Source organism: Electrona antarctica (genome assembly GCF_951216825.1).
Source record: "Electrona antarctica genome assembly, chromosome: 14".
In the NCBI taxonomy this organism is placed as follows: Eukaryota; Metazoa; Chordata; class Actinopteri; order Myctophiformes; family Myctophidae; genus Electrona; species Electrona antarctica.
In genome coordinates this window covers 47354044-47372815 of record NC_136795.1, presented here as the reverse complement: position 1 = coordinate 47372815, position 18772 = coordinate 47354044, and the positions used below count along the sequence as shown (strand labels likewise).

At 44.0% G+C, this 18772-nt stretch overlaps 3 protein-coding genes across 3 annotated transcripts; all 3 read left to right on the top strand.

The window, feature by feature from the left end:
- Positions 1 to 514: 514 nt before the first annotated feature.
- LOC306936257 (uncharacterized protein) lies at positions 515 to 11215 on the top strand. Its single transcript, XM_079519748.1, is given in 6 exon segments — positions 515 to 903; positions 1235 to 2723; positions 2725 to 2957; positions 3687 to 3694; positions 5460 to 5697; positions 8451 to 11215. Coding segments are annotated over 6 exon segments (4602 nt in total). The 5' UTR covers positions 515 to 653; the 3' UTR covers positions 10835 to 11215.
- Positions 11216 to 12824: 1609 nt separating this feature from the next.
- On the top strand, positions 12825 to 15498 carry LOC306937263 (E3 ubiquitin/ISG15 ligase TRIM25-like; the record flags this gene model as incomplete). Its single annotated transcript, XM_079520930.1, has 2 exons — positions 12825 to 13094; positions 14816 to 15498. Exons 1-2 carry the CDS (start codon positions 12845 to 12847, stop codon positions 15496 to 15498), a joined length of 933 nt encoding a protein of 310 aa, XP_079377056.1. The 5' UTR covers positions 12825 to 12844.
- Positions 15499 to 16312: 814 nt separating this feature from the next.
- On the top strand, positions 16313 to 18546 carry LOC306936079 (uncharacterized protein). Its single transcript, XM_079519512.1, has one exon. The coding sequence runs from the start codon at positions 16401 to 16403 to the stop codon at positions 17895 to 17897; it is 1497 nt and encodes a 498-aa protein (XP_079375638.1). The 5' UTR covers positions 16313 to 16400; the 3' UTR covers positions 17898 to 18546.
- The last annotated feature ends 226 nt before the right edge of the window (positions 18547 to 18772 follow it).

Sequence of the window (18772 nt, the reverse complement as noted above, 5' to 3'; positions counted from 1 at the left end):
AGCCATTCGCGGGGGGGGTCAGATGGTTCGTTCCTATAGCGTTCATATGCTTCGTTTGGAATACGTCAGCGTGACACCCACAGCGCAGCACAGGGCTAAGTCAGGGTAAATCAGATTGCATCCCATGTCGCTTGAAGCCGGTGATACCGGACCCTACGTGGTAGGGGTCCAAAGGAGCTCAACCCGGGGGGTCCGGAGACGGGCTATATGGTGGCCAGAGTAATGTAATGCAGCTGAGATGTTGTTGGGAGTTATTTAAATAATACTGTGAGAGTTTACTGAAGACACATATTTTGTTTACAAGGTGAAAACGTTTTGTGATTGATATAGTAATGTGATATTTTATGTATTTGATAATTGTGAGTATTTTGATACAAGAGAGGAGTCATTTGGTGGTTTCTGTATACTGTTTAAGTACAAGAGTATTACTGCTATTTCATGAATACCAACTGAATGCACCTTACTGATATTGTGATATTTGTGATATGATACTGATCAGTTAGGACCAGAGTTTGCAACAACGTGAGCAGTGTTGCTTATGTGTGTCTTTGTCTGTGTGTTTACAGATAAATAAATCCCTTTAATTCCTGCACACTGGAATTTCTGAGAAGACGCAACTGAACTCTTTCAGTCAGTCAGACGGACGTACTAAAATGGCGCAGCAGGGAGTTCAACTGGATCAGGAACAGTTGTGTTGTTCTATCTGTCTGGATCTACTGAAGGATCCAGTGACTGTTCCCTGTGGACACAGCTACTGCAGGAGGTGTATCGAGAGATTCTGGAAACAGGACGATCAGAGAGGAAGGTTCAGCTGTCCACAATGCAGGCAAACGTTCAAACCAAGACCTGTTCTGAAGAAAAACACCATGTTGGCTGAGGTGGTGGAGAGCCTGAAGAAGACAGGTGAGACCTGTCTTTAAGTTATCTTGTAAATACAGCTCACTGTCTGTCAGATATACATTTATAAACCAATAAAGAGACAAAACATATAACAAGAATATAAACGGGTAACAATTAACAAAGTTGTGTGGAAGGATATCTTGAGGGGAAACATTAGACACACAGTCTAAAACAGATTGGTGGTAAGGCAGAAGGTAATAATAAAAACAATAGTTAGTTACCAGATAGTGGAGACATGGTAACTCTTATTAGGCTACCAAATATGAGGGTACAGGCACAAATTAAATGAAATGTTATAAGATTCATAAATACATATGTATCAATCTATCAACAGGACTCCAAGATGCACCTCCTGAGCACTTCTACGCTGGACCTGGAGATGTGGCCTGTGATGTCTGCACTGGGAGGAGACTGAAAGCTGTGAAGACTTGTCTTCAGTGTCTGGTCTCTTACTGTGACACTCATCTCCAGCCTCACTATCAGTCTCCTGCCTTTAAGAAACACAAGCTGGTCAAAGCCTCTGGTGAGCTTCAGGAGAACATATGCTCTCGTCACAACAGGGTGAGTGAGCTTTTCTGTCGGACCGATCAGCAGTGTATCTGTTCTCTGTGCTCCGTGGAAGAACACAAAGGTCACGATACGACCTCAGCTGCAGCAGAACGGACTGAGAGACAGAAAGAGCTCCATACGAGTCAGCAGAACATCCAGCAGAGAATCCAGGAGAGAGAGAAAGACGTGAAGGTGCTTCACCAGGAGGTGGAGTCCATCAACCACTGTGCTGACAGAGCAGTGGAGGACAGTGACGCCATCTTTACTGAGCTCATCTCTTCCATGGAGAGAAGACGATCTGAGGTGAGAGAGCTGATCAGAGATCAGCAGAAACGTGAAGTGAGTCGTGCCGAAGAACTGAGGAGTCGTGTGGAGCAGGAGGTCACTGAACTGAGGAGGAGACATGCTGAGCTGAAGCAGCTCTCACTCACAGAGGATCACATCCATTTTCTACAGCGTTACACCTCCTCCCTCTCAACGATCAGTGGATCTACACACCCAGTCAGCAGAACTGTCCGTCCTCTGAGATACTTTGAAGATGTGACTGTGGCCATGTCTAAGATGAGGGAGAAACTAGAGGACATTCTTACAGAGGAAGGTACAAACGTCTCAGAGACAGTGAACAGAGTGAATGTTTTGCTGTCAACACCACTAGAACCCAAGACCAGCTCTGATGAACTATTTAACTATCTTACAGAGCAAGGGTGGACACAAGTCTCAGAGACAGTGAACAGAGTGGATGTTTCACTGTCAACACCACCAGAACCCAAGACCAGAGCTGACAAACTAGAGGACATTCTTACAGAGGAAGGGGCAAACGTCTCAGAGACAGTGAGCAGAGTGACGCAATTAAAAAGAAGAAGAATAAAGAATAAAAAAAAGATTCACATGGGTCAGGCACAGGCAGTACTGTCAACAGCACCAGAACCCAAGACCAGAGCTGAGTTCTTACAATATTCACGTCCAATCACACTGGATCCAAACACAGCACATGCATACCTGTCTCTGTCGAAAGGGAACAGAAAGGTAACATTCATGAACCAACCACAATCATATCCAGATCACCCAGAAAGATTCACTGGATCTTATCAGGTTCTGAGTAGAGAGGGTTTGACTGGACGCTGGTACTGGGAGGTAGAGTGGAGTGGAGTCATTGTTCACATAGCAGTTTCATATAAAGATATCAACAGAACAAATCCTGCTGATTTTTCTCATGGATCTGGATTTGGATTCACTGCTACCTCGTGGGCTTCACGGTGTACCAAAGAAATATCCATATCATGCTTCCAGATCCGGAATCCGAATCATACATGGAGGTCGTGTAACTGACATCCCAGGCCCCGTGTCCTCCAGAGTAGGAGTGTACCTGGACCACAGTGCAGGTACTCTGTCCTTCTACAGTGTGTCTGACGACACCATGACTCTCCTCCACACAGTCCACACCACGTTCACACACAACCTTCATGCTGGATTTTACCTTCGTGCACCTGGAGCCACTGCTGAGTTGTGTGAGTAGAATTACTCACCCGCGTCAAATGTTATCAACCCTCTATATTACTCTTGTTGCGTCTCTCAGCATATAGTTTCATTATAATGTTGTTTTTCTCTCAGCCTGCTTTGTGAGCTTGTAGATCAGCTATTTTAGCTGCTGCATGATGATGTATAATAGGGCCTTAAAGTGGTTAATAATCTATTTTAACAATATCATTTTGTTCTCTTGTATATTCATACACACTCTTGGCACCATTTGTCTTGTGATGTAATCACCATTTTATGGAATTGATATTCCATGTGAAATATCGATTCTTTATTTTAATTCATTTTTAATGTCATAAAAAGTAACCAGCATGATGATATTAGTAGAATTATAATATGAGAATGTAGAGTATGGCAACTGCACCGACCTAAACTGCAAAGCATTGCAGAGGGTTGTGCGGGCAGCCGAACGCATCAGCAGATGTGCTCGGCCTGACTCACACCTTCGCAACAGATTGATTTATAGCTGATGCATGAGACTTATTGACTGATGCAAGCTCACAATGCATTTCCAATGGGAGTCACATGGTTTGACACAACATTTGTGTTGTATGAGGGTGTGGGGGGCAGTCGAAACACAGCCGAAAGCCGTACAACACAAATGTTGTGTCAAACCATGTGACTTCCATTGGAAATGCATTGCGAGCTTGCATCAGTAAACAAGTCTCATGCATCTAGCATCCAACAATGTTGTATGCTAGATGCGAAGGTGAGAGTCAGGCCCTCTCCCCCATCCAAGCCCCATGGGGAGACTCACACCTTCGCATCTAGCATACAACATTGATGCATGCTAGATGTATGAAAGGGTTTGTTTACATCTTGCCCCAATGCATTTCCAATGGAAGTCACATGGTTTGACACAACATTTGTGTTGTACGGCTTTCGGCTGTGTGTTCGACTGCCCCCCACCCCCTCATACAACAAAAATGTTGTGTCAAACCATGTGACTACCATTGAAAATGAATTGCGAGCTTGCATCAGTAAATAAGTCTCATGCATCAGCTATACATCAGTCTGTTGTAAAGGTGTGAGTCAGGCCCATGTATGATGAACGCTGTGTCAATCAAAGCTTGAGGAATCATGAAGGATTCAAGGCTTCAAGCCATCCCAACCGCAGACTGTTTGAGTTGCTGCAGCATGGAAAACGGTTTCGCAGTCTCAAAGCTACTGGAAATAGACTAAAAAAAATAATACTTTGCTACTACAGGGAAAACATGCACATGTACATAATGATGTAACAATAAAGTACAACCTTGAACCTTGAATAAATGTGTATATTATTGTTTTATGAGAGTACTTTGTCGTCACTAGTACTACTGTGGAGCACAACAGAGAGGCGTTGTGTGCTTGTAATATCGACTATTTAAAAAAGTCTGTCTTTAATATACTGTATATTTTTTAAATGCAATTTATTAGGTTAAAGTCACAGCAAATCATATATTATCGGAATCACTTCTGCTCAGACATATAACCTCAGTTTTGTTACATTTAAGATTGAACAAACAATACAGACACAACCACAGAAAAGAAGCACACAAACTAGAACTAATAAAATCCTGTAGGCCTACGTGAAATGAAATTAAATGATTACTATATTTACCCAGGGTATCTGGGCTAAGCTCAAGAACTTGTTTCCAGCCAGGCCCTGCTCATAGAACACATTTCATCGTAGTGGTTCAATGCCTTGTTCAAGGGCACTTCAGCGGTGGTAATTTTAACGTGTCGGACCGCTGATTCGAACTGGCGACCTTCCGGTATCAAGACCGCTCCGCAATCCGTTCGGCCACCGCTGCCACACGTTTGTGTGTGTGCTGTGCCTGCCCTCTACTGATATTTTCTGTCTTTGCTGTTGTGAGCTCTGCTCTATCAGCTTTTATTCCAAACTGACTATGAATGACGTCGATACAATGTGGGTTTGTGCAGGGGCGGAGTTTAGTGGTGTGAGCTGCCATTGGCCCGTTTAGTGTGTGTGTGTGTGTGTGTGTGTTTTCAGATCAGTGTGCCTTTTTTCCTTTTCCCTCTTTTCTCGGTTGTATTTCAGTTTTAATATACATCATATTTGGAGAGAGAAAAACAGTGTTTTGTCTTTAGAAGTTCATCAAAGTTTTAATTTAGGTTTTATTTCATAGACGGAACAGAAAAAGAAACGTACTGACTCATGTTTCAACAGGGTTGTTTTTTGTTTTTTTTACCAGTGGTTCACTGAATCCCCCCCCCCACACACCACCACACACACACAAAACCAAGAAGAACCTCCCATTTCCTTGTCCTGTGATATCTGTGGCTTTGTTTGAGCCCCCCCCCCGTCCCCCATCACACACAACTGTTTGGTCAAACCACGTGACTTCCATTGGAAAATGAGGCTGCCATGAAACACGGACAGCACACTGAGCACAGAGCATGTTCGTAAAACGCAACCAAACTAAACTCTTTCAGTCAGTCAGACGGACAGACGTACTAAAATGGCACAGTAGGGACTTCAAATGGATCAGGAACAGTTGTGTTGTTCTATCTGTCTGGATCTACTGAAGGATCCAGTGACTGTTCCCTGTGGACACAGCTACTGCAGGAGGTGTATCGAGAGATTCTGGAACCAGGACGATCAGAGAGGAAGGTTCACTTGTCCACAATGCAGACACAGCTTCATCCCAAGACCTGTTCTGAAGAAAAACACTATGTTGGCTGAGGTTGTGGAGAGCCTGAAGAAGACAGGTGAGACTTATTAAAATTATCTTGTAAATACAGTTCACTGTCTGTCAGTCAGATATCATTTATAAACCAATAAAGAGATGGAACGTCTTATTACAAGAATATAAAAGGCCAACGAGGCAGTGTAGCAGGCTATCTTGAGGGGAAACAATATGCTTAGGTTTCCTGCACAATGTTATTGGCATGGTGCCGCGCCATGCTTGAATTATATCGCGCCATGCTAAGAGCTGCTTTTAGGGGGGCTAGTGAATCATGTAGCCGCAATTTGCAACTCTAGTTTTTTTTATAATGGGATGAATCTAGAGTTGCAATACCCTCCATTGACTCCCCATCATTTTGCGTTTGCGATCTGCTTGTCTTAAACAACGTTAAACTCACCAACATTGCAGCTGTAGTCCAAGCTTGAATTATCCTCTTTCAATCTGCCGAGCTTGTTTTTCATAAAAATCCCCCGTAGACATGTTATGATCTACTTTCTGTCAAGAAGAAGAAATGTTGGAGTTTGGAAGCGCTCGTTTTTATTAAGGGGTCGCGCTGCTGCCTCCTGCATTATGTGCAAATGCGAAACAGATGCATGCAGGGCCGTTCAGTGACTTACGACGAGTGCTTCCAAACTCCAGCACTTAGAAAAAGAATCACTTGCACAGAATTTCTTGACAGAAAGTAGCTCATAACATGTCTACGGGGGATTTTTATGAAAAACATAAAAGGACATGAAAGGATAATTCAAGCTTGGACTACAGCTGCAATGTTGGTGAGTTTAATGTCGTTTAAGACAAGCAGATCGCAAACGCAAAATGATGAGTGGGGAGTCGATGGAGGGTATTGCAACTCTAGATTCATCCCATTATAAAAAAATCTAGAGTTGCAAATTGCGGCTAGTGAATCATGGTGTGTGTGATATGAAATGTGAGCTAGGAAACTACATGCTAGTCTAACACAGATTGGTGGTAAGGCAGATACGGTAACAAAAACAATAGTTACTAGGCAGCTAGCTCTGTTCCATAGCTAGCTCTGGTCTTTAGCCTTACTGCTTCTGATTCTAATCAGAAGCAGTAAGGCTATGGACCAGAACTATTCCATAGGGTAACAGGTACGCTCGCCCCTTTTCCAACTCGCCCCCGCGAAAAGTGCAGACGGCTCGCCCTAAAGCGTGGATATCTTGCCCCAAAGCGTGGATATCTCGCCCCAAAGCATGGATATCTCACCCATGTTTATTTCATGTTTATTTTACCTTATTTCTCATATTGGAACATTTAGAACCAGTTTGGATAATGAATGGCTCATCCCCCTCCATTGTTCTGGAAATTCCATTCTGGAAAGCCATGGATAGCCAATTACCATATGCATTACCATGCATCACCTGATGCATGTTGTTGTTTTATCATTTCCATATAGCCATGAATCACCCTCCATTCCTCCATTGTTGCTGAAATTCTGCTATGTCTGTCTAAAAGTACAGTACTTGTTAGAGTTAAAGATAAATGGGGACCTGGGCCTGTTACAGTAAGACAGTCTGTGAAATAAGTCTGTGAAATCTTTCACAGACTTACTAGGCTGAGGAATACCCTTTTCACATTGGCCTGTTACAGCAGCACCAACAGGTGGATTTTTGAAAATGACTCAAATCATGAACGCAGCGTGCAATTTGTACTTGTGCTTTGTATTTCCTGTAACTCTACCACTTTGAATTGGAATGTAAGAATCAGTAGTAGAATGAAGGGTGCCTGCCACTTAATTAGTATTCACATTCCTACACATCAGACCCTGCACAACAAGGCCACATTCTCTCTCTCTCTGTTTAAAAGTACATGTAAAAATCTCTCTCTCTCTCTGTTTAAAAGCACAGGTAAAAATCTCTCTCTCTCTGCTGTTACCTCGAAAATACAACAGATTTACGGGGCGACTTTTCCGGACTTTTGGGGGCGACTTTTCCGGACTTTTGGGGTGACTTTTCCGGACTTTTGGGGGCGACTTCGCCGGGGTTTGGGGCGAGTTGGAATTGGGGCAAGCAGTTTTGTATTCGTCCATAGCTCTAATGCGTTGCATTTAGAGCTATGTTACTCTCGACTTCCGCCGCTCGCATGAATGCAGACCAGCCTCTCGTCTTTAGCGTAAATAAAAAGAACGTTTTTGCTACTCACCAAAACAAAGGCGGGTTGTGTCATTAGAAAGCCTACTTTCCTTAGTGGGAGCACTCTGAGCCCCCCACCACACGTATAAACGGTACTTTTTGGCCAAAAGGGGATTTTGTTAACACCGGGAAAACATTTTTTTAGTTACTCCGCTGCACCCTCTACCGATATTGCCCAGAGAATTGCCTCATGGAGAATATTTTTCCTCCGGTGAAATCCCTTTCTGGCTATAAAGTACCGTTTATACGTGTGGTGGGGGCCTCAGAGTGCTCCCACTAAGGAAAGTAGGCTTTCTAATGACACAACCAGCCTTTGTTTTGGTGAGTAGCAAAAACGTTCTTTTTATTTACGCTAAAGACGAGAGGCTGGTCTGCATTAATGCGAGCGGCGGAAGTCGAGAGTAACATAGCTCTAAATGCAACGCATTAGAGCTATGGACCAGAGCTAGGAAACAATATGGTAGTCTAACACAGATTGGTGGTAAGGTAACAAAAACAATAGTTACTAGGCAGTCATGTCATGCTGGCTCAATTAGGTTACCAAATATGAGGGTACAGGCACATACAAATTAAATAAAATGTTATAAGATTCATAAATGCATATGTATCAATCTATCAACAGGACTCCAAGCTGCACCTCCTGAGCACTTCTACGCTGGACCTGGAGATGTGGCCTGTGATGTCTGCACTGGGAGGAGACTGAAAGCTGTGAAGACTTGTCTTCAGTGTCTAGTCTCTTACTGTGACACTCATCTCCAGCCTCACTATCAGTCTCCTGCCTTTAAGAAACACAAGCTGGTCAAAGCCTCTGGTGAGCTTCAGGAGAACATATGCTCTCGTCACAACAGGGTGAGTGAGCTTTTCTGTCGGACCGATCAGCAGTGTATCTGTTCTCTGTGCTCCGTGGAAGAACACAAAGGTCACGATACGACCTCAGCTGCAGCAGAACGGACTGAGAGACAGAAAGAGGTTGATACGAGTCAGCAGAACATCCAGCAGAGAATCCAGGAGAGAGAGAAAGACGTGAAGGTGCTTCACGAGGAGGTGGAGTCCATCAACCACTGTGCTGACAGAGCAGTGGAGGACAGTGACACCATCTTTACTGAGCTCATCTCTTCCATGGAGAGAAGACGATCTGAGGTGAGGGAGCTGATCAGAGACCAGCAGAAACGTGAAGTGAGTCGTGCTGAAGAACCGAGGAGGCGTGTGGAGCAGGAGGTCACTGAACTGAGGAGGAGACATGCTGAGCTGGAGCAGCTCTCACTCACAGAGGATCACATCCACTTTCTACAGCGTTACACCTCCTCCCTCTCAACGATCAGTGTATCTACACACCCAGTCAGCAGCAATGTCCGTCCTCTGAGATATTTTGAAGATGTGACTGTGGCCATGTCTAAGATGAGGGAGAAACTAGAGGACATTCTTACAGAGGAATGTACAAACGTCTCAGAGACAGTGAACAGAGTGGATGTTTTACTGTCAACAGGACAAGAACCGAAGATCATAGCTGACGAACTAGAGGACATTTATACAGAGGAAGGGACAAATGTCTCAGAGACGGTGAACAGAGAGTATGTTTTACCATCAACACCACCAGGACCCAAGACCAGAGCTGAGTTCTTACAATATTCACGTCTGATCACACTGGATCCAAACACTGCGAATCAATGCCTGTCTTTGTCTAAAGGGAACAGAAAAGTAACGGTGATGGACAAACCACAATCACATTCCGATCACTCAGAGAGATTCACTGGAGTGTGGCAGGTTCTGAGTAGCGAGGCTCTGACTGGACGCTGTTACTGGGAGGTAGAGTTGAGTGGATACTGTGGTCGTATAGCAGTCTCACATGAAGATATCAGCAGAACAGCTGATGGTGAATGTGGATTTGGATCCAATGATAAATCGTGGTCTTTAGGATGTACCAAAACAAGTTATAGTTTCATACACAGAGGTATTAGAACTGACATCCCAGGCCCTGTGTCCTCCAGAGTAGGAGTGTACCTGGACCACAGTGCAGGTACTCTGTCCTTCTACAGCGTGTCCGACACCATGACTCTCCTCCACACAGTCCACACCACGTTCACCCAAAACCTCCATGCTGGACTTTGGCTTTATTCATCACCTGGAGACACTGCCGAGTTGTGTGACCTGGAGCAGCTCTCGCTCACAGAGGATCCCGTCCATTTTCGAGAGCGTTGCAGCTCTCTTGAATCTACACACCCAGTCAGCAGCGATGACCTGAGATACGTTGAAGATGAGACTGTGGCCGAGTCCAATATGAGAGACAAACTAGAGGACAGTCTCACAGAGGAAGGGACAAACGTCTCGGAGACGGTGAGCAAAATGGATGTTTCACTGTCTACATCACCAGAACCCAAGACCAGAGCTGAGTTCTTGCAATATTCACGTCCAATCACACTGGATCCAAACACAGCACATCAATACTTGTCTCTGTCGAAAGGGAACAGAAAGGTAACACATATGGGCGAACCACAATCACACCCTGATCACCCAGAGAGATTCAACTGTTATCAGGTTCTGAGTAGAGAGGGTCTGAGTGGACGCTGGTACTCTGAGGTAAAGTGGAGTGGACTCATTGTTGAAATAGCAGTTTCATATAAAGATATCATCAGAAAAGAGTTTGGTTACAATGGATTTGGATACAATGATCGGTCGTGGGCTTTATGGTGTTCCAATGTCGACGAAGAAGAAAAAGATCATAATGTTTTCCCAGAAGTCGGAATCATGCACAGAGCCAGATCCAGGCATGCTTCCCGATCCGGAATCCGAATCATACATGGAGGGCGTGTAACTCCCATCCCAGGCCATGTGTCCTCCAAAGTAGGAGTGTATGTGGACCACAGTGCAGGTACTCTGTCCTTCTACAATGTGTCTGACACCATGACGCTCCTCCACACAGTCCACACCACATTCACCCAAAACCTCCATGTTGGATTTTATCTTCATAGATATGGAGTCACTGCTGAGTTGTGTGACCTCAAGTAGACCACACTTTTCTTGTGTCTCATGTCATGAGTGCAGCATATAGTTTCATTATAATATTGTTTTTCTCTCAGCGTGCGCTGTGAGCTTGTAGATCAGCTATTTTAGTATGATGAAGTATATTAAAGTAGTTAAAGTAGCCGAACGCGTGTCAATCAAAGCTTGAGGAATCATGCAGGATTCAAGCCGTCCCAACCGACTGTTGCTGCAGCATGGAAAACTGTTTCGCAGTCTCAAAGCCACTGGAAATAGACAAAAAAAAAGTACTTTGCTACTACAGGGAAAACATGCGAAAAGCTTCTTTCTCTGAACAATCAAGATACATGAACGAACTGATAAACTAGAGTGAAACACACACACACACACACACACACACACACACACACCTTTGCCCTCTTCTCGCACTAGTGTGGTCGAATTGCACCTTCCTAAGATACATTTGTTGTGCATATGGTTGTTCACACAAAGTTCACCTAACTTTGGAAAACATGCACAGCATGTACATAATGATGTAATGTAAAAAAGTACAACCTTGAATAAATGTTGTGTATATATATTTTTTATGAGAGTACTTTGTCTTCGTATCTGTCACTAGTACTACTTTGGAGCCCAACAGAGAGGCGTTGTGTGCTATTTAAAAATGTCCCTCTTTAATATTATTTTTGTGATTGCAATTTATTGGGTTCAAGTTACAGCACATATCGGAATCATTTCTGACAACTTCATTTTTGTTTATTTTGAAAAGTTGTGAAATGGGTCATTCTGCTGCACGAGTACTTTTACTTTTGTACAGTTTCCTGTACAGTTGCCTGTTTTGATACCAATACAAGTACTAGTCTCAAATTAATTTGGAATTCCGGACTTTTACTAATTAACAGAGTATTTCTACATTGCAGTATCGATACGTTAAAACGTGTGAATACTTTTTGCAACACTGATTATCAATCCATGACCAATATGTTGGACGTTTCTGGCTCTACTAAAATGCTGTGGGTTTTCTGCTCGATGATGTTAGCGATCAATCATCATCTTATTTGTGAAAACATTTCAGTGACGGTGTGAGATGATCTGCAAGGAAAACGAGCTCTGTTGTCTCTGGGTTGTCTTGAGGTAAAGTTTATTTTATTATCCACCACTTGTACCAAAACGTTTAATTACAGAAAATCTTAGACAGCCGCTGCTGACGCAATGTTTATTCTTCCTTTAATGTATTGTGTGCAACGTTGACGTTAATTCTTTGCGATCGCATATGACATTAGTGCACATTTAGTGCATCTGCGTTAATAGTACAAACAAAACTAGTCAGCACAGCACTAGTCTGGCAGTATGAAATTAAATGGTTTGAGAACGTGTTTGATTGATTGATTGAAAATGTTATTAACAGTTTGCAGAATTACAGTACATTTCAAGCACAAACTCAATACAAAGGCTGTTTTTTTCCCTCTTTTCTCGGTTGTATTTCAGTTTTAATAGACATATTTGGAGAGAGAAGTTCATCAAAGTTTTAATTTAGGTTTTATTTCATAGACTGAACAGAAAAAGAAAAGTACTGTCATGTTTCAACAGGGTTGTTTTTTTTTACCAGTGGATCACTGAATCCCCCCCCCCCACACACACACAATTCAATTCAAAGGGCTTTATTGGCATGAGAAAACATACGTTTACATTGCCAAAGCACAATACAATCAAAACAAAAAATATGTACATTTGAACGTCAGAATCTTCAATAGATCAATTTCTATATTGTACCAAGATCACTGGATGCAGATATAGTGCAGGAATATACACACACAACCAAGAAGAACCTCCCATTTCCTTGTCCTGTGATATCTGTGGCTTTGATTCCCCCCCCCCCCCCTCCCCATCACACAACTGTTTGGTCAAACCACGTGACTTCCTTTGGAAAATGAGGCGGATATGAAACACGGACAGCACAGAGCATGTTCGTCTGAAAACGCAACCAAACTAAACTCTTTCAGTCAGTCAGACGGACGGACGGACGGACGTACTAAAATGGCGCAGCAGGGACTTCAAATGAATCAGGAACAGTTGTGTTGTTCTATCTGTCTGGATCTACTGAAGGATCCAGTGACTGTTCCCTGTGGACACAGCTACTGCAGGAGGTGTATCGAGAGATTCTGGAACCAGGACGATCAGAGAGGAAGGTTCACTTGTCCACAATGCAGACACAGCTTCATCCCAAGACCTGTTCTGAAGAAAAACACTATGTTGGCTGAGGTTGTGGAGAGCCTGAAGAAGACAGGTGAGACTAATTAAAGTTCTCTTGTAAATACAGTTCACTGTCTGTCTGTCAGTCAGTCAGATATCATTTATGTAAGGGATAATATCTGGCTAGGTGGTCATTGTCGGGAGATAATTCACCGACGGAGTTTAACCACCGAGGCGAATTACATGGCTAACTAACATAAATTAATACATTGACCCAAAACACAACAAAAAAAGTATTCCATAAGTTCGCGCTGGCTGCTTCAGCAGTACTGTCGGAAAACAAGGAAGTGAGTAAATCAAATAGAATCCATTTTTCGGTCCTGCTTCGTCTATTTCTCGCTCAAAACATTTTTAAGAGCAATGTTTAGCTGTAAATGACGTGTGTGTGTGTGTGTGTGTGTGTGTGTGTGTGTGTGTGTGTGTGTTTACATGGCTGTCATGTTGGAAACGGCAGTAAATCAAGCGGGGCCAGCTGGTGCTCAGAGGGTTTGATTAGGCAGCGGTCTGTTATACAGCGGAGCGGTCATTATCGACACATAATTCACCGCTGAATTAAGCGATTGACCAATCAGAATCAAGCATTCAACCAAGCCATGTAATAAAAACCAATAAAGAGATAGAACGTCTTATTACAAGAATATAAAAGGCTAACGAGGCAGTGTAGCAGGCTATCTTGAGGGGAAACAATATGCTTAGGTTTCCTGTTATTGGCATGGCGCCCAGGCCCGGCGCCAGGATGAAATTACTGAGGGGTCAATTGAGATTTTTGAGGGGCCAAAAAAAAAAACTATATGCATTGTGGCCCTCTGGAGTGAGTTTGAAATATAGTGGCCCTCTCCATCATCAAAGTTGCCCACCCCTGCCCTATCCAATGTTGTTTTGTAGCCTACTGTGATGTTGGCAAATGGCAATAATAGCACAGTAAAGATGATAATAATCTAATATGATGTGTGTAGTTCTTTATAGATCTAGCCTCTTCATTTTTATCTCAAAGTGCACCAGATTGAAGCATTTTCATCGCAAATTTAAAAAAAAGAATCTGGAGCTCTAATGCGTTGCATTTAGAGCTATGTTACTCTCGACTTCCGCCGCTTGCATGAATGCAGACCAGCCTCTCGTCTTTAGCGTAAATAAAAATAAAGTTTTTTGCTACTCACCAAAACAAAGGCGGGTTGTGTCATTAGAAAGCCTACTTTCCTTAGTGGGAGGACTCTGAGCCCCCCACCACACGTATAAACGGTACTTTTTGGCCAAAAGGGGATTTTGTTAACACCGGGAAAAAAATACTTTTAGTTACTCCGCTGCGCCCTCTACCGATATTGCCCAGATAATTGCCTCATAGAGAATATTTTTCCTCCGGTGAAATCCCTTTCTGGCTAAAAAGTACCGTTTATACGTGTGGTGGGGGGCTCAGAGTGCTCCCACTAAGGAAAGTAGGCTTTCGCCTTTGTTTTGGTGAGTAGCAAAAACGTTCTTTTTATTTACGCTAAAGACGAGAGGCTGGTCTGCATTAATGCGAGCGGCGGAAGTCGAGAGTAACATAGCTCTAAATGCAACGCATTAGAGCTATGGACCAGAGCTAGGAAACAATATGCTAGTCTAACACAGATTGGTGGTAAGGTAACAAAAACAATAGTTACTAGGCAGTCATGTCATGCTTGGCTCAATTAGGTTACCAAATATGAGGGTACAGGCACATACAAATGAAATAAAATGTTAAAAGTTTCATAAACATATGTATCAATCTATCAACAGGACTCCAAGCTGCACCTCCTGAGCACTTCTACGCTGGACCTGGAGATGTGGCCTGTGATGTCTGCACTGGGAGGAGACTGAAAGCTGTGAAGACTTGTCTTCAGTGTCTAGTCTCTTACTGTGACACTCATCTCCAGCCTCACTATCAGTCTCCTGCCTTTAAGAAACACAAGCTGGTCAAAGCCTCTGGTGAGCTTCAGGAGAACATATGCTCTCGTCACAACAGGGTGAGTGAGCTTTTCTGTCGGACCGATCAGCAGTGTATCTGTTCTCTGTGCTCCGTGGAAGAACACAAAGGTCACGATACGACCTCAGCTGCAGCAGAACGGACTGAGAGACAGAAAGAGGTCGATACGAGTCAGAAGAACATCCAGCAGAGAATCCAGGAGAGAGAGAAAGACGTGAAGGTGCTTCACCAGGAGGTGGAGTCCATCAACCACTGTGCTGACAGAGCAGTGGAGGACAGTGACACCATCTTTACTGAGCTCATCTCTTCCATGGAGAGAAGACGATCTGAGGTGAGGGAGCTGATCAGAGATCAGCAGAAACGTGAAGTGAGTCGTGCTGAAGAACCGAGGAGGCGTGTGGAGCAGGAGGTCACTGAACTGAGGAGGAGACATGCTGAGCTGGAGCAGCTCTCACTCACAGAGGATCACATCCATTTTCTACAGCGTTACACCTAGGGATGCCAAACGACTCATATTTGGCCAATCGATAAATCGAGGCCGCAAATCGACGAGTCGATCGACTTTTTTTCCTATTTATTTTCCATTATTTTTTATTTTTGTTGTTGCTGCGCAGCAGTTGAGGAGAACGCAACTATGCATTCCTTTAAGCAACACAACTTCTGCAGCTGCATCCATATGTTTAGAATTTGCATCAATGATCAAAGCCCAATAATAAAAAATAAACTTTATTTTGTAAACAACGACACTGAAGGAGCAGCGGCGCTATCGGCTGCTATGCTATCAGCTAGTCCCAACTCAAGTGTCTGCAGCAGCCTGTCACAAGTCCCGTAATGAACTGATACGGGACGCACGTTGTTCCGTATTTTAATGTCGGGTCGGGGAATAAATACAGTATGAATGACGGCGGGACTTATTTGACAACGCTGTCCTGCTTTCTTCACGAGAAGAGAAGAGCGCTCACAGCTCAGAACAGAGCGGACCTGTGGAACACTGTCTTTGAGCGTGAGCCCTTGATGCGAACCTGGGGTCTGGGGGCTCAGAGCTGCAGCCATTGGCTCATGATACGAGCACACGACCAATGGGACAGAGCATTCAGTGTTGCTAAGATACCCTTCCCCTTCACCCCACACCCTTGGACGATGGCGCTCTAACTTCACAGGGCATGCATGTGAGGTGCGGCGCTGACAGGCGCAAAAAAAAATAAAAATAAAATAAAAACGATTTTTCGACTCATACGTTTTTGAGTCGCGGAAGGCATGAGTCGAAAATCGAGTCGATTTTCAACTTTTTTCAACATCCCTAGTTACACCTCCTCCCTCTCAACGATCAGTGGATCTACACACCCAGTCAGCAGCAATGTCCGTCCTCTGAGATATTTTGAAGATGTGACTGTGGCCATGTCTAAGATGAGGGAGAAACTAGAGGACATTCTTACAGAGGAATGTACAAACGTCTCAGAGACAGTGAACAGAGTGGATGTTTTACTGTCAACAGGACAAGAACCGAAGATCATAGCTGACGAATTAGAGGACATTTATACAGAGGAAGGGACAAATGTCTCAGAGACGGTGAACAGAGAGGATGTTTTACCGTCAACACCACCAGGACCCAAGACCAGAGCTGAGTTCTTACAATATTCACGTCCGATCACACTGGATCCAAACACTGCAAATCAATGCCTGTCTTTGTCTAAAGGGAACAGAAAAGTAACGGTGATGGACAAACCACAATCACATCCCGATCACTCAGAGAGATTCACTGGAGTGTGGCAGGTTCTGAGTAGCGAGGCTCTGACTGGACGCTGTTACTGGGAGGTAGAGTTGAGTGGATACTGTGGTCGTATAGCAGTCTCACATGAAGATATCAGCAGAACAGCTGATGGTGAATGTGGATTTGGATCCAATGATAAATCGTGGTCTTTAGGATGTACCAAAAAAGGTTATAGTTTCATACACAGAGGTATTAGAACTGACATCCCAGGCCCTGTGTCCTCCAGAGTAGGAGTGTACCTGGACCACAGTGCAGGTACTCTGTCCTTCTACAGCGTGTCCGACACCATGACGCTCCTCCACACAGTCCACACCACGTTCACCCAAAACCTCCATGCTGGACTTTGGCTTTATTCATCACCTGGAAACACTGCCGAGTTGTGTGACCTGGAGCAGCTCTCACTCACAGAGGATCCCGTCCATTTTCGAGAGCGTTGCAGCTCTCTTGAATCTACACACCCAGTCAGCAGGACAAACGTCTCGGAGACAGTGAGCAGAATGGATGTTTCACTGTCACCACCAGAACCCAAGACCAGAGCTGAGTTCTTACAATATTCACGTCCAATCACACTGGATCCAAACACAGCACATCAATACCTGTCTCTGTCGAAAGGGAACAGAAAGGTAACAAATATGGGCGAACCACAATCACACCCTGATCACCCAGAGAGATTCACTGGATGTTATCAGGTTCTGAGTAGAGAGGGTCTGAGTGGACGCTGGTACTCTGAGGTAAAGTGGAGTGGATTCATTGTTCTAATAGCAGTTTCATATAAAGATATCCTCAGAAAAGAATTTGGTTATGTAAGTGGATTTGGATACAATGATCGGTCGTGGGGTTTATGGTGTTCCAATGCCGACGAAGAAGAACAAGATCATAATGTTTTGCTAGAAGTCGGATTCATGCACGGAGGCTCTAACACTCCCATCTCCCTGGGAGACGTCCCTGTGTCCTCCAGAGTAGGAGTGTACCTGGACCACAGTGCAGGTACTCTGTCCTTCTACAGTGTGTCTGACACCATGACGCTCCTCCACACAGTCCACACCACATTCACCCAAAACCTCCATGTTGGATTGTATCTTCATAGATATGGAGTCACTGCTGAGTTGTGTGACATCAAGTAGACCAAACTTGTCTTGTGTCTCATTTCATGAGTGCAGCATATAGTTTCATTATAATATTGTTTTTCTCTCAGCGTGCGCTGTGAGCTTGTAGATCAGCTATTTTAGTATGATGAAGTATATTAAAGTAGTTAAAGTAGCCGAACGCGTCAGCAGATGTGCTCTCCCCCCATCCAAGCCCTGTACGATGAACGCTGTGTCAATCAAAGCTCGAGGAATCATGCAGGATTCAAGCCGTCCCAACCGACTGTTGCTGCAGCATGGAAAACTGTTTCGCAGTCTCAAAGCCACTGGAAAAAAAAAGTACTTTGCTACTACAGGGAACACATGCGAAAAGCTTCGTTCTCTGAACAATCAAGATACATGAACGAACTGATAAACTAGAGTGAAACACACACACACGCACACCACACACACACACACACACACACACACACACACACACCTTTGCCCTCTTCTCGCACTAGTGAGGTCGAATTGCACCTTCCTAAAGGTGGCCTTACACTAGCCGATAATCGGGCATTTTTTGACGCTCGGGGGGTGCCCGACTCAATCGATCTGCTCGGGGCCGCTCAAAGCGCGATCGGGATCGGCCCGATCAACATCAAGAATGTTTGATATTTGCTCTGCCCCGCTCCGATTATCCTGTAGTGTGTGGTGCTATCAGATTTCAGATTGAAAAAAATCGGCTAGTGTAAGGCCACCTTTAGATACATTTGTTGTGCATATGGTTGTTCACACAAAGTTCACCTAACTTTGGAAAACATGTACAGCATGTACATAATGATGTAATGTAACAAAGTACAACCTTGAATAAATGTTGTGTGTATATATATATATTTTTTTATGAGAGTACTTTGTCTTCGTATCTGTCACTA